Below are 25751 nucleotides of genomic sequence, written 5' to 3'. Positions count from 1 at the left end.
AAGATGCAGTAACCCTTTAACAAGCGCACTTTGCATTACCACAATTACGCGACGGTTTGTACTGTACTTGTACTTATTTTTGTAAATTCCAGCGGTTTCTGAAAGTGGAGAATTTGCACGTCAAAGCCAACGTGTGGTTATTACGGTAATTTCACTCGTGCCATTTCAGGAAAATGACAAGTCCGCTTCTATGTCACCGTCACCTGAGAGGAGAGCGTTGGAAAAACTGCCTCTACATAGTTTCCATTTTTTTGCAAATTGAGACAAAAACTCAAACAAATGTTGTTTTAAATATGTTTTTCCTGTTCATATTTCAAATTTAACAAGCAAAATCTAGTGTTTGCGAAAACTGAGAGGTTTTTTCTCAATAAAACCTTTAGTTTTTCTTCATTGTAAATTGTGAATACACCATTTGAACATGAAAGTTGAAAGTTATTCTGTTATAAATGGAACAAATTGGCAAAAGCACTTAACTCACAGGTCATCTAATGGACCTTTTATGGTTAAAATAATAATAAAAAAAAGTCCAGACAGGCATTTTGAGGCCTAGGTGTTCAAGGGTTTAATCAGGGCAAAAGTACTATTATCAGTTCCAGATACCTGTGACTGGATGTTTTGTGCCTGTTTAGAACCACTGTTATCTATACATTGTAATGCACATGTGTAACTGGTAAAACTTAAACATAATATTGTTGAAATTGCACTTATTTTTCGTCACTTTTAATATGTTTTGTACAAAGATACTTCATTAACTGTAACACAAGGGGGAACAATTTGGAGCTCTTGTTTGTAGATTATTATGCAGTCATATTACTGGTCCAGCCCACATGACATCAAATAGTTCACATAGTTTTACATCCCTGGGTTAAATATGCTAAAGAAAGAAAGTCATTTTTAACTGCAGGTGTGCCAAATGTGTCATGTATTTTAATTTAAACCGTTCCTGTAGTGCCACCATGAGGACTACTGGCTTGTGTTTGGCACATGAAGTTCGATAAAACAAATTAAGATCCGAGTCTGCCAATGAATTATGTGAGAAAATGAAAAACTGGTATTGAAAAGAACAACAATTTCCACCTCAGAGGAAGTTAATTCCAAGTTTTTAGCCAAAACTGTTATGAGATGAGTTACCAACGAAGATGAGATGAGCAGATCCTTGAAATCTCCGTGGAATTAAAAGTTTTTCGTCAGCTTTGAAGCTGCCTTTTAGCCACTTTATAAAGTCTGTGGTTTCATCATCCGAGCCGGAGCCGCACTTGACCTTTAATAACCAAACCAACCATCGTACGGTTTTCTCTCTGGTGATTCAGATAAAGCAAAAACCAATCTTAAATATTCATACTTTTATGTCAAAATAGAGCAACATTGTACATCATTAAAGATACTTTCTTGAAAGACAAAGTATCTGAGAGAAGAAGAAGAAGAATAAGAGGATAATATCCTCCACAAGGTTCAGATTATTCTCCAGATATAAATATACACACATTTTAATCAGATTTCCAAAATAACACTAACCTCAACATGCACCTCAGTCATAAAAAACTGACACACGTTTGCTTGGATCCTCCCTGTGACAATTCAACGTTAAAGGTGATATATGTAAAATATGTACAACAGCGGCTTTTAGCGTTTAAAACTGAAATCAATACAGAGGTGTGGTTGCCAGATTTTCAGAAAATATGGAAACAAGATGCTACAAGATGTTTACCTGTCCTTACTTGGGTGGCATAATTCCGGGAATTTCCCATTTTTCAGAATTGCAAACTTGTGAATTAATGGGAATAAATTGTAAATTTTCAAATTCGAAGTTTGGGAACTTAACCCTTTAACACACCTGGACACATTTTTGTGTTTTTGGCTTTTAATTTATGTCCTTTCATGTTAAAGATTTATGCTTGTTTTCTTAATTTTTAACGATAAGTAAAATACTCACACTAACACACTTAGGCACAAAACTGTCCTCAGTGAAACCCATTCAAATCACTGTTTTTGATGCATCATGACAAAAACACGGCAGATTAAGGGTTAAAAACTCTACAAATAAATTCATGTTTGATATGTATGATGAGGACTGATGTTGGAAAAAATGTATACTTTTTAAAAAAAATGTTGGTGCTGCTCTAGGTGTGTTAACGTAAGTAGTATTTATTGTGTTTTTTTTGTTAAATCGATTAACATTTGTGTGGAATGGACATTAGAGCAGCAGCAGATAATTCATCATGTCAGGAGAGGAGATGAAAAAACCTTATATATGTTAAGAAACACGTATATAGAGGGAGAGAGCGTGACTGCCATCATCTTTCTCAGAACATTTAGCATCTATATTCAAATGCATCTCCGCTGCAGACCCTTGTTTTTCGCTCTCTGGTTGAGACATTTTTGAGAGGAGTGCTGAGGCTTTTTAACGCCAGTTATCGTTCAGTATTTCCAAAACTCAGCCACTGTCTGCTCTCTACTCACTCTGCCGGCGTCCCAGTGTGTGTCGAAGTGCTACGTGCTGCGTTACTGGGTCGGTGAAAGTGGGCGGAGCAACAGATAAAAAAACTAAAAACTACAAAAGGGCAGTAGATACACCAATTTCTGTCATCTAAGATCGTATAATTTTAATACTTGATTTGCACCTGGATTAACAAATAACACAAACTACATACATACATATTAAGTTAAAAGTCTTACGTATATCACCTTTAATAATACAAAACATTTACATCTATAAAGAAACATGTTTAAGTTCCATAACACACTCTCTCTCTCTCACACACTCACACACACATATTCAGACAGACTGTCCATGTGCTCCACACTGTTATAATTCCGTCTTCGTGCTCTTGTTAAGTCCGGCCGAAGGTTTCGGCCTCGACTCGTCCCGAAGCCATTTGTTGAAAACGGCAACGGGGTCGATGTTCCAGTGTTTATGGAAAGAGATTGGCACCTGGTGAGCTAAGAAGTCTCTGGGATAATCCTCGGGCCGCGCCTGAGAGGAGAGGTAAGACATGGACGCAATCAGCAATTTAGACTCGGTTGACAGAAGTCTGAAGACTGAAGGCACGGAGTCACAGACATATACTGCACGTGGAAAACTGAGAAACATCCACATTCATGTTTTATTTTAGCAGCAGATACTTTAAAAGAATTGATCTGTTTCTGTGATGATTGATTATAACATCACCTGCTTGAGTCTTAAGAGATTTGACGACCTGCACCAAACGTCATGGAGAAATTCAGCGATTTTACACGGTAGCACTGAGGAGTTGTTAATCCACTGCTGCCTCCAACTGTGAGCTGAAATCGGATGTTTTGCGACTTTCAAGTTGAAAATACATCGTTCGGTTTCACGTGAGGAACATACAACTTGCAAAAAATGACGCAGGTAGTAGAACAGAAAACTCCTGTGTCCCTGTGAGCTAAAAACTGATTTTCTCTATGGACCTTGGTGTGGGAGAGTGAGCGCTTCACAAACACCTGTGCAGATATCGTAGACTTTTGCAAGCGAGGATTTTAGGGAATGAGTCTTTTGTTAAGTGGTTAAAAAATGTTTTTTTCTGCTGAGTGTCGGTATCACGTACAGTCCAAAACAACCACAGTGGACCAAAGTGCTGCACGGAACAATAAATAAATGACAGAATGAATAAAAGATAAAAAAAAAAAGCTCACACGAGGCAATAAAATACAGCTAAAGAAAAATCAAACATGGGTAAAAGTAACAGCTACACAATAAAACACTACAAAAACACAACATAAATAAAAACACAAGTAAAGTAACATTGAAAACTACATTTCAAATAATTCTGAGCGATTCCTTTAACACGTTCATCTATAATTTATGGTGAAATCACAAAAAGGTCGTGCACTCAGAATGTACTCAGATTATGTGATTTCACCTTCCTCTGCTCCTCAGTTTATAATCCTGTCTTTAAAGACTATGCTTTTTTTAAGAGGAGCATAAATTACACCGTGACATTTTGCCACAATAACAGAAGGGCAGGTTTTTTAAAGAAATGGCTGAATTCCATTTAGCTGCTACAGTTTCAGAGACCGTTTTATTATTAACATTTGCATCAACATCAATTTTGAGTTTCACTATATTTGGTTTAGTGTGCGAAAAGCATGATAAATGTGTTTCTTTCAATCTTATTACAACTAAATGATATTGTTAATGTGTTGTGTTTTATTTCACAGTCAACTCTGATGCTGACATCAGCTCAAAAAAAAATGGAGAAAAGTTATTGAGACTCAGGAGCGTAAAAACAATAATATTTCCAGATGCATAAACCTCACACAATCAAACAAAAGTCCTAAGGTTTAATATAAAAGCAAGATATAAGTATAAATATTTCATATGAACTGCGATGTTTACCAAGTTAAAATTGACTGTACTAGATTTCATATTGGACTATAGATGAAACTGCCTGTTTGGTTTCATATGTATTTAAAGATACTGTGGCTGTCAGAGACTTTTCATGATCACAGTGATTAAAAAATCGAAATGTTTGACCTTGACACTGCGTCTGCAGAGGTCAGAGGCCTCTAAATGTCACACCACACAATTTTTCTTGATTGTGTTTGATTGCAGGGGTTCAATGGTTAACTGTGATGAAACACATTTTTATTACTACATGTTTAAAATGCCATTTATTTGCAGTGTCCACCAGTTTTATCCCTTAGAACACAGGGATTATTATGTTTAAACGTACAGTTTGTACAGAGGTTATAAGAACGTGCAACAGCGAGTGTTTGTGATGTGAAAGAAAAGCAGAATTGTTGCATTCGTTCACTCCTGCGTGGCTTGGATTTGGTTACAGTGCCATTTAAAAAAATGATAATTGTGACTAAGAAAATAAAATGATCATAAAACAGTGCACTTTATAAGAGCGTTAAAAAAAAAGAAAAAAAAAACCCACCTGATGGAAGAGCGGGCTGTGTGTGACAGGAAGTCCGAGAGCGTTGAGGCACATTCCCAGCACCATGTCGTCCGGAGCGTCGTTGCTGTAGCACTTGCAGCCGCTGTTGAGGAGCTGGACCACGGCCTCCCTGCTGAACACCATACTACAGCAACATCCCAGAATAAAAGAGCTTTGTTATTATTTCAACACACAGATATCGCCTTCTTTTTTTGCCGTGTTGTGGTGTCACTAAGTGGAGATTCATATGCGACAGCTGACGCTCTTTTACCGCGGAGTAATAAATCATTGTGGGTGTTATGGAATTTTTAAGCTCCATGTTTTTTCTTGCACTTAGCATCATTTCCTACGAGCGGCTTTTTAGTATCGACTCCCTGTCTTGTCTTATCAACTGATGAATGTTTCATATTGGGTTCTCGTGCTGTTGTTGTTGTTGTTGTTGTGTTGTTTTGTAATGCAGTCGGCATTTTCCCCCAAAGGGAGCCAGGCACTAAATTGAAACAGATTATCTACAGATTACAGGTTTTTCATTACACATTCTATTTTCTCTCGGCAGAGTTTGTATCTTTGATCGTTATTCCCCCGAGCGCGCTGTTTCGGGAACTTGGAACCAAGTCGGAGTTTAGTCATTGTTTTGCGGGAATCATGACTCGGGATTGACAGCAGAGTGAGAGGTGAGGACCGAGTATCATTCATCATATTTTATATTCCCGAGCGATGGTCAAGTGGAAGGGAATTGGGCTTGTAACCAGACAGTTTCCAGTTCAAATCCCTGCTGCTCCTGTGCCCGATGAATGTGTGCTCACTACTGGTGCGTATAATTCACTTTCAAATAAAATAAACTATACCATAATATCTTTAATTATTATTCTGTGTGACTGTATTGTTCTTACTGTTGCGGGTGTTTTGCCAAATCAAATATGGGGATCACTAAAAACAATGCGGGTAATGTCCGGGTAAAAAATGACCGCCATCGGTCTTATTGACCAACAGGGTGCAGATGGATATTGGGCTCCTGTTGGATTTTTAATAAAAGGAAGAACAGAAGAGGGACAGGGCAAAATGGAGAACAATGGATTGTAAGTCTGCAGTGACTGTCGCTCTTCATTTCCTGCCAAGACAGTGGTGAAAACTGTGAAAAACTGCTCGTCTTGGATCTTATTTTTCTTTTTTACTTTCTTTATGACTGTGTCTCAGAAAACTAGGTCGACTTGGACTCTGTGAGACTCACCCTCCGCCTCCTGTGATGTAGCTGTAGCCGCCTTGGCTCAGGCCGTAGCCGTACCTCTCCCCGAGACACACCGGATCAGACGGGTCGTAACAGCTCAGCAGCGCTCGCAGTCTGTGGAGGCTGCACACGGCACACATCGAGCTCATCACACGCTCATCTCCACACATGCAAAGAAACGGTCCAATCAGGAAGTGAAATAACTGCTCTCCCTCAGGCACTATTACACATGGAGAAGCTTCCACGTGAAGGAGCGACCTGGCAGGTGTAAAGTGAATCCTGCGGGACTTGTGTTTATTTGCTCATCTTTTTCGATATACTACGTAGGGATGCACTGATACCGACACCAGTATAGGGTCTGAAGCTGGTGTCGCAATGTCAGCAGATTGGAAATACTTTTAAGACAAGCCATGATGACAAAAGTCGAGCAGACTGCCTGTGCTCTGATCGACTGTCAAGAGGAGGAGGAGAAAATCTGCTCCTTCAACACAAGTCATGAGACAAAAACATCGACACGACACACAACAAAGGATTCACCACTAAATATTAATAAGTATTATTGCATGTATGTAAATACCTGAAAAAAAATCTTATATTTATCTTTTGATGCCAAAGCCAAAGCCAAATGTTTTTTTCCTCTTTAAGCTGCTCCCTCTCTCGGGGTCACCACAACGGATGATCTGCAATTCATTAAAAAAATGAATCTGCTGGTGCCTGTGACTCCTGGGCTGCAGGATCCAGATCCAGTCGTGAGGTTTATTATGAATAGCTGGACTGTCATCAATTTTCTACAACAATTTGAATTTGCTTCTTCTGTCTCTACCCCGCCTCTCCTCTGTCCAAAATTTTTCCTTTCACCCCAACCGGCCTAGACAGATGCTGCATATCTTTGAATCTGGTCCCTGTTTGCTCTCTCCACCGATGCAAAGTGTTTGTTCATTATGTTTCCTTTCTAACCATTTCCAGACGGAGAAAATGTACCTAATCAGTGTGTCGTCGTCTACGATGAGGAGCCACTTGGTGTTTGGGACACTGCTGCTCAGAAACCTCTGGAGGATTGCAAACGTTTTCCCGCAGTGGCCTGTAAATGGAGACGTGTACAGATCAATACAGGCCAGAGCGACTTAATCAATACTGACCACGTGCTGTGTTCTGGTTTACAAAGATTAATGAGTGGGTAACTTTAAGAAAACACATTTGGCATTATTGTTTTCTCTGTAGAACACACACACACACACACACACACTTTCGAACACACAGAAAAATGAGCGATTAGAATCTGTAAAAACACTTTTAACATTTCACTCAGGAGAAGATGTTAACTGTGAGGCAATAACTTGAAGCCCATCTCGATTCAATTCAGTGCCTGATTGAGTTTATCATCATGAAGGCCTTTTGTGTTAATCCAGCCTGAGCGATGTTAATATAAAGCTAAACGTGGACAATAATAGTCGTTTACGCGAATGATTTGAAAACCATTACAGCAAACAATATATTTAATTGACTTGAAAGGAGCCTTCAAAGAGGCAATAAACATCAGGAGGTAATTTTTGTTGCGCCACCCCAAACAAACAAGTGTGAATTACTGCGCATTTGCAACTTTTATTTATATTTTAGCATAAACCTAAAAGTGTGAACAAATCTTAGTGACGTGTACTCCCAGACGTCTTAATGTGTATGTAGAGAAAACAGGAAGGAAATACATGTGCTGTATTTCATTATATTCAGTGCAATAACAACAATAACTAGGACAGTATGCAGTCATGATAGGGCACACGCCCCACACAACTCGTCACATCTGATGACTATGAGAAATTTCATGTAGCTTTCCACAAAGCTTTTAGAAAGTGGAATTTGAAAGTAATTTTTCTACCATTTTAACATCAACTTTAGGCCACGCCTTTGGATGTTTGATAACTTCTAATCATTGACTTGTCTAGAACATGGACTGAGTTTGACACGGCTAGCTCAAATGTGCTAGGACCAGTTTGTTCAAATGCATAGACTGGCCATTTTTCCATTTATTCTTGGTGATGGAAGTACATTGGAATCATGTGTTTGGAATCATGAGAGCAACAAGTGTACCAAGTTTGGTTAAAACCTGAACAACTATGTGTGACTGTTAACAAAATGCAGAAAAATGTGTAAGTATTTCAAAAAGTTTAAAGAGCAGAAAAACTTTGAATGTCAGCGTAAATGTCACGAACGACATGAACATGTTGAAATCCATTATAAAGTGTTGGAGCTGTCAGAGTCCGAACAATACAAAATGACAAAGATTTAATAATAAAGAACACTGCACTCAGTGTTCCAAACTAATTACAACAGATTATTTTTTGTGTGGATACTGAAAACTTCTTCTACTTTTCTTTTCTTGATTTATTATTATTATTATTATTATTATTATTATTATTAATAATAATAATAATAATAATAATAATAATATAATAATAATAGTAATCATAATCATAACATAATCATAACCATACTAATAATAATAGTAGTAATAATAATAAACAAATGAATAATTTCACTGTCACACATGCCTGTCTTTAAATTAGCTATTGTTTTGAGACATTCAGTATTCTATTGTCATATTTTTCACTGACGTATTTCCATCAGCCTGAAAATTCAAGGTCCTGGTCTTGATTATGTAAATAGCACATTTAAAAACAACCTGTTTCGCAAAGTGCTGTAAATAAAAAAATAAAAAAAAGGCAACTTTGATTGTTTACACACACAACTGCACAGCATTAATTTATAAAGTAAATTCATATATAGATATACAGTATGTACATATATATATGCATATGTATGTATTTTATTGCTTTTCCAGGCTCAAGATGTGAACTTTAGGGCTTTAGGTGAAAAAGATGTCGTCTCCGATGTCAATGCCAATGTCCTGAAAACCAAACTTTTACTCAAGCGTGTTTGACATTAGCATTAGATTGAACAAAATGACCTGCCAACTCCTGAAAACTAAAAAAAAACACTGATGTGGTTGCACCCAAGGAAAACAAGCAGCCTAGAGGAATCTGTTCTACCCATCACAATCCAAATATCTGCACACCATCATGGCTCAGAGCTGAGACATGGAAATCCCTGGTGGCAAGCATCACAAAGAATACTGAGGCCCTGCTGTTTTATTTATAAGAAACCCAAGGTGGTTTCTTCCCCTTGTATCTGACTTTAAAGTAAGAAAGGAAACCTTGAACTGCTGACAGGAATAAAATCACAAATTTACATTTTACAGGTCTGTGTGTAAAGGACTGGTGATATTATTTGTAGTTGAAGGAGGTTAGCGAGTAATGGTTGGTCAATTCCCGATTCGGCATGAAAGTGAGATTCCTAACAGAATATGAACCCCAGAGCAAACCCAGGAAAACAGGGGAAAAGAGAAAATGTATGAAAGTAAACTGGTTCAGTTCAAAAGTGATCAATCGATCAAAAGGTACCCAGCGATAACAAAATAAATAAAAATGCTGGAGGCAATATTCACTGGTCAGGAATCAAAATACATGAGAGACATGAGAAGCTGCTGGAATTCTAACACGAGTAAAGATGATGTGGTAGAATGTGTTTTTCCATCAGCATGTTTTTATGCGCATTTTTGATTTGCACAACCCCCCCAAAAATTGGATGGAAACAGAAACATTTGAGAAAAGTCTTCAAATATCGCATAGAATATTTTGCATATGTGAAAAGTAAGATTCACCAGAGTAAAGAACTAGAATAAAGGATGATGTTTAGAAATATCACACTGGAAATATTAAACCGAAACAGCATAAACGGATATGATTGTGAAGACGAGGTCCATACATGGACATAGAATAGACATACATTTGTCTCTACTTGATTTATAACATTTGTGCACATTTTCCCGAGGAGTTCTTGGACTCATTCACAATGTTCCCATTTAGAGGAAAATGAACAGAAAAGTATGGCAGTTACAGTATGAATGACTGACAGCTGGTATTGTCCTATAGAACTCCGGTAAGTGGCAGGCAGCTAAAACAACGCCATTTTGGCAGGCAATGCATAGAAAGGTCTATGGATTGCCTGCAAAATGGTAATGATTTGGTGGACAAAAGCCTGACCATTAGCCCATCAGGGACTGTAATGACATATTCAAATACATACATAGTTTTTTTTTAATATGGAGTTGGTCTCTTTTGCAGCTGTAATAACTTTTAAAGGGTTTCTATGAAGGGTAAACTTAAGGGAAATTACAACAATTGTCGAGTTTTTACGCTACTGTATTTTGAGACACACTATGACTCATCATCATGACATCGGCTGTCCAACGTCAAATCTCAAGGCTTCAAGACAAGACTAGACAATGTGTATTTTTATATACACACTAATGCCCTGTTTCCACTGAGTGGGACAGTTCGGTTTGGTACAGTATGGTACATGTTTTTTTTACATAACACCAAAATTACCATTCCATTTTTTGGCACCCTTGGGGTACTAGAGTAAAATGTTACGGTAAGGTGAGGGTGGCGTTGGCTCCACCCAGCACAGTCAGCTGATTGGGCGACAGAAACGTCACTCCCTTGCGACCGTTTATTGAGACAAACAGCCACAAAGCGACTACCAAGCAAAGGTGCCGTTCTTAGTTGAAACCCAACTAAGAACTAAGGGTACTACCATTCCAAACTGTACCATGAGGGAAACACAGATTTAGGGACTGACGAGGAACCCACAACATTTCTCGACTTAAACACAACAATCGACTTAAACACGGCGTAAAACACAACAATCTATTTACTTTCAACTAATGGAAACAAACTACGCAACTTACTGGGCCGAGACACTTTCCGTAACTTTAACGTGATTAACACGACACTTCACACGCGTTTATTTGTAGTCTGGGGACTGACTTGATGAAGTTCCATGCTTTTTTTTTTCCCATTGCACAGCCTTGCATCAGTTTTCACTTCACTTGCCCAGAGAGCTCGAAAGCTTGACTATTTTTCTCACTCACAAAAGGAAAGCTTGTTGTTTTCCCTCATACATTCATTTTATTTTTTTTAGATTTTTGCATCACGTCTACAGAATGCCACATCGTAAATAATCTCTAGAGGAAGTCAAGTGGGTCCATTTGTTACACATTTAGCAAAATCAAAATGACATTCTAATACCTCTGTTATAAATCCATGCATGAAGAACATCAAGTTTGTCCAGGTTTCATACCATTGGACATAGGAAAAAAAAAAAAAATCAGATCTACCTTCAGAATCTACCTTGCGGGTTAGACCTTAGACATCCAGTGTGGAAGCATTAGTGACATCTAGTGGTGAGACTACAGATTGTAACACAGAAGACTCGCAATTTCCCAAGCGTGTCAAGGACCTAAGGTGACCTTGTACCAGCAAAATGTCCGTATTCATTCGTGTAAACAGCTTCTGCTTCAAAATGCAAAACATAGTCTCTGTTGTATGTTTAATTTCATATATCAGCTTAGTTTTTCAAAATTAACAAGTTCTGGCGAGGGATTTCTCTACCTGTTGTTCGGAGAGGAGTTCAGCTAGTGACAAGCGGAAGAGTTTTGCCAGTGGGTTAGCCGCCCTGTTTTGTTGTTCCCTGAGGACGCCTCGACCTCGGGGGTTAGCTGTTGCCGCGACAAGGGAATAAATGTGGCTCAGTTGAGCTACAAAGCACAGTTCTGCTCCTCCTTGTTATTCTCGTCACAATATTTACCCTTGCCATCACAAGTCCACAAAGACGAATCAAAGACACTATTGTACTTGTAATATTCTAGAGAAATGGACCACACAGTCACATCTCTACCATCCATTCACCCATCTAACCTCTGGTTCAGAACAGCTGATCCTGCAATAGTAACCATGTGCAAACTGCAAGAGAGGGGGTGGAAATACAGGTCACCCAGGTCACACAGAGCCACAAAAGAAGCCAAAGTTAAAGGTTATAAAATAAAAACATCCATTCCTCCATCCAGCCATCTATTCATCCTTTAGATCAGTGGTTCTCAGACGTTTAATACCAAGCTCTTGAAGCAACACCATTAACACCAACGTTAAAATACAGTGACGTAAATAGACCGAGCAAGGAGGCAGATGTATTCTCTCATCATCATCCTCTTCCTCACGTATACTTCACATACTAGTACAGTGAAAACAGATTAAGACTCTCATTTTATTATTTGTTTCATTTTCTACGCACTCCTGTCAGATTTCCTCAGCTTCACTCCGATCACATACCCTGGTAGATCAGTATTTCTGATTTTCCTCAAAGTACCACCACAGGAAGCTCGCGCCCCACTAGTGGTACACACGCCACAGTTTGAGAACCGTGGCTTTAGATAAACACACGCTTATACTTCACCTGCACATTCAGTGTATAAACGAGCGTCTAAATTCATGACACCGTTTCAGGACTTGACTCTTAGCAGCGTTGGCAGATCAGTGGAATCAGTGGAGTCAAGTGAAGGTGAATAATCAGTGGCACTGGTGCTGACTGCAGATTCCTCACACACTGACGCCGACTGTTGACTCTTGTGGAACTCGAGGCTGCTCTTGGCAAACATTAGCATAAAAACCTCAAGGCTCTGCGAGATAAGTAGACTGATGTTAACGAGAGGAGGAACCAATACATTATATGTTGTGGTTTTAATTCAGTATTAGTCTAATAAATGATTGTGTATCATCTCAACATATATTTAACATTAGGGGTAAAATCGTTTGCACATAATCTTTATGTTTAATGTAACGTGTCCCCACGTGCACATCTCTCTTAACTGATATAATGTTTATTTAATTTTTCTGTTGTTATGCTATTCAAGTCCCAGTGACTTTTTTGACTCAAACCATTGTAAAAAAATCTTATCAACTGGACTTATTCCAAACTGTACATACTTTTATGATTTTATGTTTGATTGAAGTCTGAAGTCTATTTATTTATTTAAGACAGGGACAGCATATATAATGAATGAAAAATGTTTCATCTTTTGTCCCTTGGGCCGGTCGATGGTCCCTAATAAATAAGAATATGCAGAATTGTGATAGCAGCTTTGATGTTTTTAAGTGTTTGGTAATTGGGTATTGGAGTGGACAGTTCACTACAATTGGTCTTTTTAATAAATTCTAGCAGTGGAAGTGATGGCTAGATAATGAAAACTTTTATATATCAAAACAGAGTCATTGTATTTAAAAGTGTTATCCCCGTTTAGCAGTTCATGTTTCTTCAAGTTTGTGTACTGTTTTAATGGGCTTTAGAGCTCGTCTTACAAGTGGATGCCCAGCTTGTTATGCATTAAAGTAAAGCCTCAAAAGTTAAGTTGTTTCTGACATTCAGACACTATATGGACAAAAGCATAAGGACACCTGACCATTACCCCAACAGAGACTGAATTGATTCCCTTTTGCAGCTTCGACTCTTCCTGGAGCAACATTTTGGAGTGTTTCTATGTGAATTTGTGTCCATTCAATCATTCTGTAGAGCATTTATGAGGTCAGGCACTGATGTTCTCTCATCTCTGTTCCAGTTCATACCAAAGGTGCTCGATGGGGTTGAAGTCAGGGCTCTGTGTGAGGTCAGTCAAGTTCTTCCACACCAAACTCAAGTCAAACCATGTCTTTATAGTCCTTGTATAGTCATGTTGGAATAGAAAAGGGCCTTCCTCAAACTGTTGGAAGCATAGCATTGTCCAAAATGTCTTGGTATGTGTGAGGATTGTCCTTCACTGGAGATAAGAGGCCTGGAGTCCCAAGCCTGATTGAAACACCTGAATTCAATACTTAACAGATGCAGTCAAACACTTGTGTGCATATAGTGTGTATCCAATATATGCCCATGGGACATGAGTGAGAATGGTCTTCCTTTCATGAATTGGTTGATGTCATCGACATATACTGACAGTGTGAAAATCAACAATGGAGGCGAGAGTCGTCCTCTTCAGCTACGTCTGTTTCTAAATGTCCCTAAGTGATTAATAAACACATATATTATGAATCTTAAGTATCACTCTAGGTCTCACTAATATGACGTTTTCTGCTGTTGTTGTTGTGTATTTGTAGGATAAGGGAAATACACTTGTAATTATGAATGTGATCCATCAAACCTCATCTACAGAGCATTGGATTTGAATCACATTTGATCAGTGTTGCTGGTAATCTGAATGCAGCCATTATGCCCAGTTATTAAAATGACAGAAGAGCTTCAGCAGCTGGCTGCTTACCAAACTAGAGAAAATCCCTGTGTCTTAATGATGGACTGTGGACGACTGCCAAATTTCCACCGCTCGATTGTTGTCTCCCAAAAGTTTAGAGAGAATAAAAAGTTGGCATGCAGTGCTGAGCGGAATTAAAGGGAGGGAGATTCTCTCTCCCACGGTGATCTATGAGAAAGAAGGAACAAAGGCCTCGAGAAAATACAAACAGGAATTGTTTGAATCGTAACTTTTTCCTGGCAGAAAAACATTAAACTCAGAGGTAAGTCATAACTAGAGGCTAACAGTTTTAGCCAGTTAATCACCTCAGATTGGACATATTAATATCAGTGCCTGGCTCTGATAATGTCCGTCATGCGGACACACAGATCACTGCTGACATGGAGGCTCCACAGCCATGTTTGCTACTGGCTATGGTCAAATTCAGCACAACTATGGGTCAAAGGCTATAGATTTCCTGCTGTTGATTAACAACCAAAACAACAGTTTGGGGAAATTCTCCACTCCAACAAGACAAACAAAGCAATGTGCAGTGCATGAGCATAAGTGTGCGTAATGCAGGGTCCACCGAAATGTTGAGTTCAGACGAGATACAACGACCCTCAGATATGTCATTACATCTGCAAATATGGTTATTTCTGTAAAGACAATTCAGTCCAAAAACAAAAAATGTTTGCTGTTACTGCCACCTTGTGGATATAGGTGCACAAAGTGAGTCAGTAAGTATGGTAAGCTATTTTTATCAATGCAATCTTTGATTAAACATTGTTATTTTTTTGGAGTGGGCCATAGAGTGATATCAGCCAAAACATCTTAGAGTTTTTGTGGTTTCGGTGAAATGTAAAGTTGACATCCACATTAAATTACTCTCTTCCGTGACGCAAACTGACCCAGTATCTTCTGTAGCCAGAGAGAGAATGACACGACATTCGCCTTCTCTCTTTAATGTAAACGACAACGAGACAAACTATTTAACATTTCTTAAGGTCAGTACAAATCTTGCACCCTGAGCAGCACAAACGGCACATTAAACCCCTGCTTATCTTTATCCTTTAACCAACTACCAAAGCTGCAACAGTGAGTTGATGTCGACAGTGATAGTCTCAGAGTCGGGTTTATCTCATTATCAAATTAAATAGGTTTTTCCTCAGTGTATAAACAAACCTAATTGCTGTTTTAAACACATTCGACCTTGTGCTGGCTGTTTGGAGTAGGGAAGACCTAAATGATTCAACTAATAATTACCCTCACCAAGGAAGTTACTGTATGTTTTTGATCGTGTTTTTTATCTGATTGTGAGATATCAACTGACATCTTTTGCATTTCTTATCTAGAGAATGTCAAAGTCAGCACTGCACACACTGGTGCCTTTAATAAGTCGCCTGCCAAATTTGAAGCCTGTCAAGTGACACCCTTGGATGGTTTTGTGATTAACAGGAGAGGCAGACAGACATTCCTTGCATTTATAGATGGATTTGCATCTTGCACTCAGTGGAGGAATGCTGTGGTTTCCTTATTGGTCAACACGTTCCTCCTGGAAACAGTGGATTTCAGAGGGAAAACTACTCTATCCACTATTTTTCCACTATTTTGTCAGAATAGAGAAAAGTAAAAGAGGGACAGACATAATCATGTGATCTCTACACTGTTTCCATTATTCATACTGGACCTGCTATCAAAGCTTAAATTCAAGGTAGTCTTAGTCAGACTAATGCCATTCATAGTCTGATTACTCCTGCATGCACGCTTAGTCGGACTGGAGTCGGACTTGGAGTTCTGCACATGCACCAAAATTACCTCCTTGGTCTTTGACCCGAAAGTAGAAGGATACTAGGTATAAACTGTGGCGGCAACGTCTTTTTCGGACAACACGACAACCACAAGAGCCATGCTCAATGTAATTTATACCGAGATTAACATGCACATCAGGTGCGAAACATACAGAACCACAGCCTGATCCAGCTCACCGCTCAACCGGTCAACAGGAAACTGATTCACTACGCACTAGCTTACAGAGAGATACAGCGGCACCTACGGAGGCGGAGTCTGACAATAAATCTATGTTCTCCTCAGCATGTGTACGCGGACTCGGCAAGTTGTCCGATTGCCTGTCTTAGTCAAGCTAAGGCCGCCGATCGATTAAACGGTTTATGTAAACCTACTGTGTGAGGTGCATAGCGTGATGTCGTACCGGCGCGACAACAACAGACAACAATGCAGGACATCCAGCTGCTCTTTTGTTCAAATTTTGTATAATTTTGTAAAATAGTCTGTGGGCTTTGAAGAGAAACACAGGCAACAAAAAAATAGGGAACGGAGTGTCGTTTTTCTGTCACTCAATCAGCCGACTATACTAATTACCCCAAGGTAAGGGTGTCAAAAATGGAACGGCTGGGGCTGGTTATTTTGGTACTATTCCTCATGGAAAGGCAAAATGATACGTGCCATTATGTACCACTCTCTGGAAGCACGGCTCCATTCAGATGTTTTTACATGCAAATCAAAAATGTGCATAAAAACAGGCTGATTGAAGCCCAGATATTGATGCAGCCCTCGAGTGAACTGATCACCGAGTAACTTTATAACTAACACTGACATTTCCTCATGATGAGGGTCAGATTTACACACATTTTTAAGGAAGCAGCCAGTGGCAGTTGGCATCCTTCCCTCCCTCGATGCAAACATGGTTGCAAAACACACCCCGAGCTGCCTGGAGACAGTAAGTGAAGGGAGAGCGGAGACGAAAGCGCACACTCTCACATCAACGCGAAGCCCTCGCTCTTCCCACAGCAGAGCTGAAAGAGATGCATCATCCCGTTAAGAGAGGTCTTAGGTGTCGTTTCAAGCTGACGGCGCCGAGAATGTGGAATAAAATTGCGGCCAAGTGGTTCCCGCCTCGGGCAAAGTAGGACCACACTGGATCAGAAGCGGAGCTGTCTTTACACACAAACCTGGATTCTGTTTACATGCTCTTCTGCTTCATCTGTGATACGATACATTATGAATTCCCATAAATTCTACGTGATGTGGCATGTGGCAGGTTTTTCTGTACCTGTGATAAATCTGTGATGCATCAAACTTTTCTTCTGATAAAGAGTTGCTACTTATTTATTTTTGTTGATTAAATCATTTTGTTTTCTTAATAAATCACTGTATTGTTAGCCAGTCCTGCCAACAATGACTCATCAAAATCCGGATCTCCCAGACTCTTTAAATCTCAAGAGGCAGGAGCTGCACTGTCACCCGAGGATAAAACCTGACTTAAAGGACGTTGGGAGTAATAAATCTGTAACTATATCACTTTGATATATGAATATTAAAGATCTCTTCTGTTCTGGGTAAAGTACTGTAGCAGGCTGACTTATGCGTTCTGTGATGTGTGACTAGTTTATTGCTTTGGCGTCGGCTGAATTGTTGAGTTCAGATTTAGAGCGGAGGCGAGGTTAAAGGTCATGCCTGTTGTGTAACTGTGATTGGCAGAGAGTCAGGGAGTGGGTGAGCTCCTGTGTGTGTGTGTGTGTGTGTATTCTGTCAGAGGACAGAGACGAGCGCTGACGAAGCGAGTGAACTACAGCGCGGTTGTTTTGGCGTAGCCTGTGTTGCAGCAAAAACAAGTGAAGTCACAGATTATTTAGCTGGAGCCACACATCCTGTCTTGGCCTGGACAGTTTTGATCTAAATGAGGCTTTTCTGGTTAAATAAAGGCTATAAAAACAAAAAAAGTTCACATCATCTGGTTCAGAACAGTGTCCTGCAAACTTATCCATCAGCAAACTGCAAGAGTGAGGGCGGAACTACAAGTTCTCCAAATCACAGAAAAGTCAGCAGAATAACAGAATTATAACAGATTCATTCATCAATAGATTCATGTTGCAGGTGAATATCCTTCATCTCACTCTTGTCTTCCAAGTGTGGGCCATTGTGGGCTCCTGTGAAAACATGGTGGTCCAAAATGGCCGCCTCTTAATAGCGCTGAGCGATAAATGTTCTAACAATTCACACGATGAACCTTTAAGTCACAAAGAGGTGGGGCGTGTTTAGACCAAGTGGAGCAGTTTAGTTCAGTACAGCACATGTTTTTTTGTGTTTCCATTAGGAATAATACTTATTTTGGTATTATTCCTTCCCCACACGTTCCATTTTTCAGTCCCATTCCCTTGAGATACCACAGTATGGGTACAGTACAGTACAGGTGGAGCTAGACAGACGACAGTCAGCTGATTGGGGTGACAGAAAAGTGTCTCTCCCTTGCAGACACACCCCTCCTCTTGCATCCTGTTACCCGGCAACATCCACAGTTTCTCCTGAGGAAAAGCCTGGAGGATGTTGTTGGGTTAGGATTCCTCTTAAGGGACCATTAAACTCTCAGACCAGTTGAGGGACATGTTTTTTTCTTCACAAGGTCTGATCGGCCTCTTGTTCCCCTCAGGTCAGCCATGTCGAGTGGGAGTCACATTCTGGGTTTAATTACTATTTATTATTTTGTCTGCGGCAGCCAGAGCATGCTATGCATTTAGCATTTTTAAGCAGGAGATTACAACATAAATGGAGACGAACAATATCCTTTCTGGTTTGTGAAGGCCACCGTCGTTCCATGTGGTTATGAGGACTGCAATCTGCAGCCTCACCATTAGATGTCACTCATTCTTAGACACTGCACCACAAAAAGTGATAAACTTAAACTATAAGAATGTGCAATATAGAGTGTCTTATGTCCTTTTTATTTAAATTTTCGCCAACTATATAAACACACCTGAGCAAAAAGTCAGTCAGTCATCATCTACCGCTTTATCCTCCACCAGAGGGTCGCGGGGGGTGCTGTGCCAATCTCAGCTACATCGGGCGATAGGCGGGGTACACCCTGGACAGTTCGCCAGTCCATCGCAGGGCCACACACTGATAGAGACAAACAACCATTCACTCTCACACTCACTCCTATGGTCAATTTAGAGTGTCCAATTCACCTAATCCCCACATTGCATGTTTTTGGACTGTGGGAGGAAGCCGGAGAACCCTGAGAGAACCCACGCACACACGGGGAGAACAAACTCCATGCAGAAAGGCCTTCTCGCTGCAAGGCGAGAGTGCTAACCACTACACCTCCGTGTGGCCCCTGAGCAAAAAGTACCCTTTTTTAAAAAAAGTACCAATCTCAGCTGACATAGGGTGATAGGCGGGGTCACACCTGGACAGATCACCAGTTACTCACATATTGAGATATTGTTGCACTTCCTCTTTAGAAAATGCAGCGTTGTGAGTTTTTCATGTCGTTCTGACAGTCGTTCTGACCTTCACCATCACAAAGCTCTCACTCTTGTCTGTTTTGCCTCAAAGGAGTGAGCTCTTACCTCGCTCAGTGTTTGGTACTCCTAAATTAATGGTTGGTATTGAAGGATCATCGTGGTCACTGTAGTACTCCAAGAATAACGCGTCCTTCTCCCACGTTTCCTTTATCACTGGAACTGAAGCAGAAAGAGAAGTAGAAGAAGAAAGAAACAAGAGAATTAGTTAAAGTGCAGCACTCACAGTTTTTCAACATCGGCAAACCTCGGCTTCTCTGAGGCTTCAACAACCTTGGCACACTTTATTTTTATTGCACAGCGTGTTTTCTCTGATGTTTTTTTTTTTTTGGTGAAATTTTATAAAAGATCACTGAATTTATTAAGCAATAAATCATCAGCGGAGACGAGGGAGGAGATGAAGTGAATGTTAAGAAGATGTTGAGATAAAAGCTCCCTTTAATCCTTCCCCTCTGTTAAAAGTCTAGATTAATTCACAGTACAGTATGTGCTGAATATATACATATATTAGTTTTATATTAGTTTAATTAAATGATAAACCATTTTAATATGAAAAGAAAAAATTATGTTTCTTTATTTTCAAAAGTTACATTTTAGGGATACATTATTATGTACGTAAAATAATTTGGGACAATATTTTTCCACTTTGTGCCCTTTATTTACCTTCCCTTATCTTATCTTAATGTACTTTCTCCTTCTATTTACTCACAGTTTTTTTTTTCCAGCTAAGCCACTGGTACATGCAGCAATTCTCCATCTCTGACCTTGTTTTCTGAGCTGAAAATGATTTCAGTTTACACACGGGAACATTCAGACTTCACACAGAGATCTGTATATTATATTATATTATTATGGTGAGTTTAAAGTTCAAGTAAATAAAAAATAAAAAATAAATACAGAATATACTCAGAAGGACGTGCAGATGCATCTTTAGGCTACCAGCTATTTCTTCCTCCACAACAGAGAGGATTTCCTGCAAGTCTGTGTTTGTGATTCTTTCTTCGAAGCAAACTCAGTTTCTTTCTCAATCTTCTCAAAGTCCTGATAAAAATAATAATGACAATGATGTGTTAATGAAGTAATGAAGTATTTCTTTATTTGTGAAGCCCAAATCAAAATGTAACTTCACAAAATGCTCCGTGTTCCTGCAGCTGATCAGATTCTATTTGAATAATAATTATAACTTTATTCTTGCAATATTGTGACTTTATTCTCATAATGTTATGACTTTATGCTCATAACATTGCAACTTTATTCTAATAATATTATTACTTTATTCTCATAATATTAAGACTTCATTCTTGCAATATTACAACTTTATTCTTGTAATATTACGACTTCATAAACGAAAGTAATTGTAGTTTTCTGTGTTGCCTGCGTTGAGTTACGAGGAGAAGTGAGGAAAACATCAGCTCAATCCCGTCACTAACTCAAATCTGAAGATGATTTGAGGGGGAAGACGTCATTTCTCTGTGGAATAATCCTCTCTTTGTTCTGTCATTATCTGTGTTCATGGTCGTACCAGGCTCAGAGTGGCTCCTTACACAACCTTCGGCGATAACCTTGGATCGGCTCAGGAGTGAAGTGTTTTTATTCACCCTGGTTTATAAACCTTGGTTCATGCTTGTAGACAGTCTAATAGTTTTAATTTTAATGTGATTTCACTAACCAATTATAAATTAATTTAAAATATATATACACACAAGTTTGTATCAGGCTCCTGGTAAAGAAAACACACGTAAACGTCAAGAAAATGTGAGATATTTGGAATATATTACAGTTAAAAACGTAGAAAGATGTGAATAATAATTATTATACTATTATATATCAATACTAGACCACACAACATTGTTATCAGCTAATATAACCTTACAATCTGCATGTTACAATGTTTAATTTTAACAGAGGAACAGCACACTAAATATAATAATAATTCATATAATTCATGTCAAATCTAACATTAACACAAAAACTAGGAATAATTTCAGATAAGTTCCTCTTCAAATCCTCGCCAAATCCAGATTGATGAACCCTAAAAAACTCATATTTGGTCGTATTTGTCATTACAGGGAGACACGGTGGGTCAGTGGTTAGCACGGTCAACTCAATCCAAAAAGATTCTTGCTCTGAAACCATGGTTTGTTTTCACATTCTCTACGTCTGCATGAATTTGACTCCAGTTTCCTCCCAAAGGCCAAAGACACACAAATCGATTTCCCACACTAATGTGTCCATCGCTGTGAATGAATGAAATTGTTTGTTGGCTCCTCTGTGCCTGTGGGATTAACTCCAGCGTCAGAGGATAAGTGGCACAGATAATGGACGGACGGATTATCATTTCAGATAATAAAGACTAAAAGGCCTTAACACTTACATCAACCAGAAATGAAATCTGGAGCCTCTTAATATTTACCGGTCTCGACCAACCTTTGATACATTAACATAATATTCACTCTAATCCTGATTATAGCAGCTTGGCAGAAGAAAAGGTAACGACTGTAATTAGTGCCGTTACGTTTTGAGTGACACCCTGTGAACGTGACGTCCATTAAGTCCCTTTGACCCTCGTCTGTTCATCTGCTAATCGACATATTGACCGAAACCTGCGGCCTTTACTTCTTTTATCAGAGAACACAAGAAGCAGCAGAAGGTCAAGCAGCAAATGCCAATAACCGCTGGAACAGTAGTAGAAGCCAAATTGTAAGACATGTAAGTGACTGTTTGTTTGTTAGAGAGGAACTTTGTGAGTCTGGACACCTTTTTCACCTTTTTCTCTACGGAGCTCCCCCTTCAGTTTCGAAGTACATATTTTCACAACCCCACCGCAAACATACATCCATCTATCGTCTACCGTTTTATCCTTGTTGTCAGTAAAACTTCCCTTTCCTTCTCCTGACCATGTGCATTTGTTTTCAGCGGTCGCAAGCTGTGGATCCGTGTCCATGTCCATGGTTGGTCGGCATCCATTTTGCATGTTTCAGTGTTTTCCAATTTTTACCATTTGAAAAAATGCCAATCTTTTGTTGACTCTTGTGTGGCCCGGACAGTCGTTTCCTCCGACAACAGTTCTCTCCGCTTCTTTTTCGCCGGCTCTGCCATAAAGAACATCTGAAATACCGATATCACTACCTTGATCTTATAGCCGGTACCTGCTCTGAGGACTCTGAGGTGGCAGTAGCATAGTTCTGCTTTTAGTGCATCAAAACAACTGAATACAAAGTGCAAAGAATATAACGGAGAGGAGTGTTCGATCAGAAGCACTGCTCTCTGGCTTTAATTCACAAACAAGACACTCAAATAGGTCAAATCCCTGCACAGCATATCAGGTACTTAACCCTTTTGTCACTGACAGGATTTGGCATGCGTACTTCTCATTACCGTAACTTCAAGAAAATTAAAAAAACTATGGACTGGCGATCTGTCCAGGGTGTGACCCCGCCATTTCATCTGAGACTGACACAGCACCCCCCCTGTGTAGACCCTCATGTGGAGGATGAAGTGGTAAAAGATAGATGGATACCCGAAAGCAGAGAAATAGAGCTTTGCACCCATACACTTGTCATTACGGTAGCCCTCAGGACTTCCACAGAACGACCGTCCAATCACAGACGAGATTCACCACGTCACACATTTGAGAAAGTTATCTTGGAAGAAGGGGCAGAAGGACTCTTGAACTTATTCTATAGCCATAAAATCTAAATAAATCCACGCAGCCTCATTATCATGATGGTCATAATAGGGTTAAAGTGTTTGCTTAGTCTCTACAGGAAAGTTTTTATGAATTCCAAGCATTAAGGGCAACACTCCGGGGTCGTATACACAAAAACTAATTACTTTTTTCGGTATTTTTGGGAGTCCAGCACAACAGCACCACGTATAGGCCTGGTATATGTACTACAGCATTCAGAGTTGTTCCGTGGGTTTTAAAAACCTTTTAAAAAAAACAAAGAAAATGACTTTATAGTTACATTTCTGTTTCCATGTGGATAAGGCCTCCGTTTAATTATTCTTGAAAACATCAAAGACCTTTTCGGCACAATGATGTTATCCCTTTACAAAATGCTAATGTCATCATAATACATGAGAGAGCAGCTCATATGAAGTCACACGTATCAAAGGTAAAATGACAAAACCACGGGACAGTAATGTATTTCATGTAAGGGGGATTTATGGGTTGCTGGTTTATTCATGAGAGAGTGGAAGTGTGACTCACCTCTTTCACTGTGAAACTTCTTACACGTTTTCACGGCGACAAATATATCTTCTTTATGTACAGGCTCCCCCTTTGATGAAAACAAGAGACATGAATCAGGGTGAGGCTTTGCACGGACAACATAATCACACGCAATAAAAACAGAATCTTCGGTACACGCAGCCAAACCACGGAGATTCTGTCTTTTCACTCGATAGAGGTTCATTGTTGGGAAAGTGGAGACGTCGTAGCTGTGAGACATTGTTGCGTTATTATCATTAATGGCAAATGTCATAAGTGCCAGCTGTCAACTCGGTGACTCTCCCTATGTTTGTCATGGCAGGGCTGCTTTGCATCACAACATCCTCCTGACATCCAGTGTTTGCTCAAGAGCTTCAGACAAACACTGACTTCAAACAGGAAACTGCTTCATTCAGGGTTTAAATTACCCTGTGTGGATATTTCGGCTTTTATAGAACCTTCGGAATGACCAACACTGATGAAATCCTAACCTTAAACAAAGGTAATGTTAGCAGCTGTGCTAACAAAGCCCAACGCGGCTTCTGTGTTTGCGCAGGAGCTTTAAAGAAACACGGAGTCCAAACACAAAATCTCATTATTTAGAATTTAAATTACTTTATTTTGCTTTGTTTTGGAGAACAGGTTATGCATGTGGAAAATTCCACTTCAGAAAAACCTCCTAAATGGCCAACACTGAAGGAATCCTCAAACAAGCTAAGCTAATGTTAGCAGCAGCTCGGCTAACAGGTGCGTTCCATTTACATTGGCGGTTGGGACTCGGAGAGACGTCCATATACAAGTTGACTAAGTTGAATTTGAGTTGAATTCTCAGGCTAGCTGCTGTTAGCAATACTAATGTTAGTTGCTAACAACAAAACCAGTTGCTAACAACACTATAAAGTGACACACAAACAGTTTAGCTACACGTCCACAGATAAAACATGAACAGTAGTACATGTATGACTGATAAGTAAAAGTAGTGGAGTGTTTTTTGTGTATTAATGCTAGTGGCAGCCATCTTGAAATCCTGGGTTGACTTTTATGAGGTAGCAAGTTGAAAATCTGACATTGGGGGATGTTCCAAAATTCCAACTAGGTGAAAATGAAGTATATTTATTTTACCTTCAATTTATGTAATGTCACCTACATTTTAGGCACTGAATCTTTAATTAAAATTACACAAGATCTGAACAGGAACAGGAGAGCTGCTACTTTCCACCTCTGCATACTGTTTAACTGTCTGGTTTAACCTTTCATAATAATATCAGGTAAAACAGTCAGAAATGCAATATTCTCCACAAACATATGGGGAATTGGGATTCATCACAACGGTTTGTCATCTTTAAAAAGTGGGAAAGTGGTAGAAAGTTCCCACTTTTGACTACAACTGGAACACGGCAAAAGCCACACGTTTGCCCGCAGTGTTTTAAAGGTACACACAAATGTATAATTGAGGGTTTTTAATGCTGTAGTTTCTTTGTTTTAGGGAAGTAAAACAAATACTCTCTCACCGAGTGTGCAACCACAGCTGATTTGTGTGACACTTTGTCTGTTTTACTCATGTCTCCCATGATTTTGAGAGACACCTCTAGTCTGAAATGTCCACCACATGCAGCAGAATAACACCACTAAGGGTTGTTGTTATTGCCTAAAATAAAAAACAGACTTGTTTTGCTGCTGCCCTCCTTTGCCTCCTTGAATCTGTACTTGATACTTTGTTTACCTTCGTCCAAATATACAACTGTCTCACTTTGCAATGTCTCTCGGAACTTATTTAACCACTGACCCATCAAATTACATCCCTTTATAGACAAACATCTCCATGAATACTAATAAAACCGTGCGACTTTCAGGTTTCTCCACTGGCAGCCCGGGTTGCCACGTTGTTTTCTTCTCCAAAGAAGAAAACAAAGGCGAA

The 25751-nt window shown here is 39.4% G+C and overlaps 1 protein-coding gene across 1 annotated transcript in view; it reads right to left on the bottom strand.

Annotated features, from left to right (window-relative positions):
* Positions 1-1328: 1328 nt before the first annotated feature.
* b3glcta (beta 3-glucosyltransferase a) overlaps positions 1329-25751 on the bottom strand; it is an 84621-nt gene continuing 60198 nt past the window's right edge. Inside the window, exons 10-15 of the mRNA XM_044031779.1 lie at positions 23834-23903; positions 19669-19782; positions 7111-7210; positions 6133-6252; positions 4902-5046; positions 1329-2974 (exon numbers count right to left, since the gene is read on the bottom strand). Of these exons, the coding sequence (XP_043887714.1) occupies positions 2807-2974; positions 4902-5046; positions 6133-6252; positions 7111-7210; positions 19669-19782; positions 23834-23903 (717 nt within the window). The 3' untranslated portion in view covers positions 1329-2806. The remainder of the gene's footprint in view (positions 2975-4901; positions 5047-6132; positions 6253-7110; positions 7211-19668; positions 19783-23833; positions 23904-25751) is intronic.

Source organism: Solea senegalensis, linkage group LG8 (genome assembly GCF_019176455.1).
Source record: "Solea senegalensis isolate Sse05_10M linkage group LG8, IFAPA_SoseM_1, whole genome shotgun sequence".
Lineage (NCBI taxonomy): Eukaryota > Metazoa > Chordata > Actinopteri > Pleuronectiformes > Soleidae > Solea > Solea senegalensis.
The sequence above is the reverse complement of the archived record's forward strand: the minus strand, read 5'-3'. Positions and strand labels throughout refer to the sequence as shown.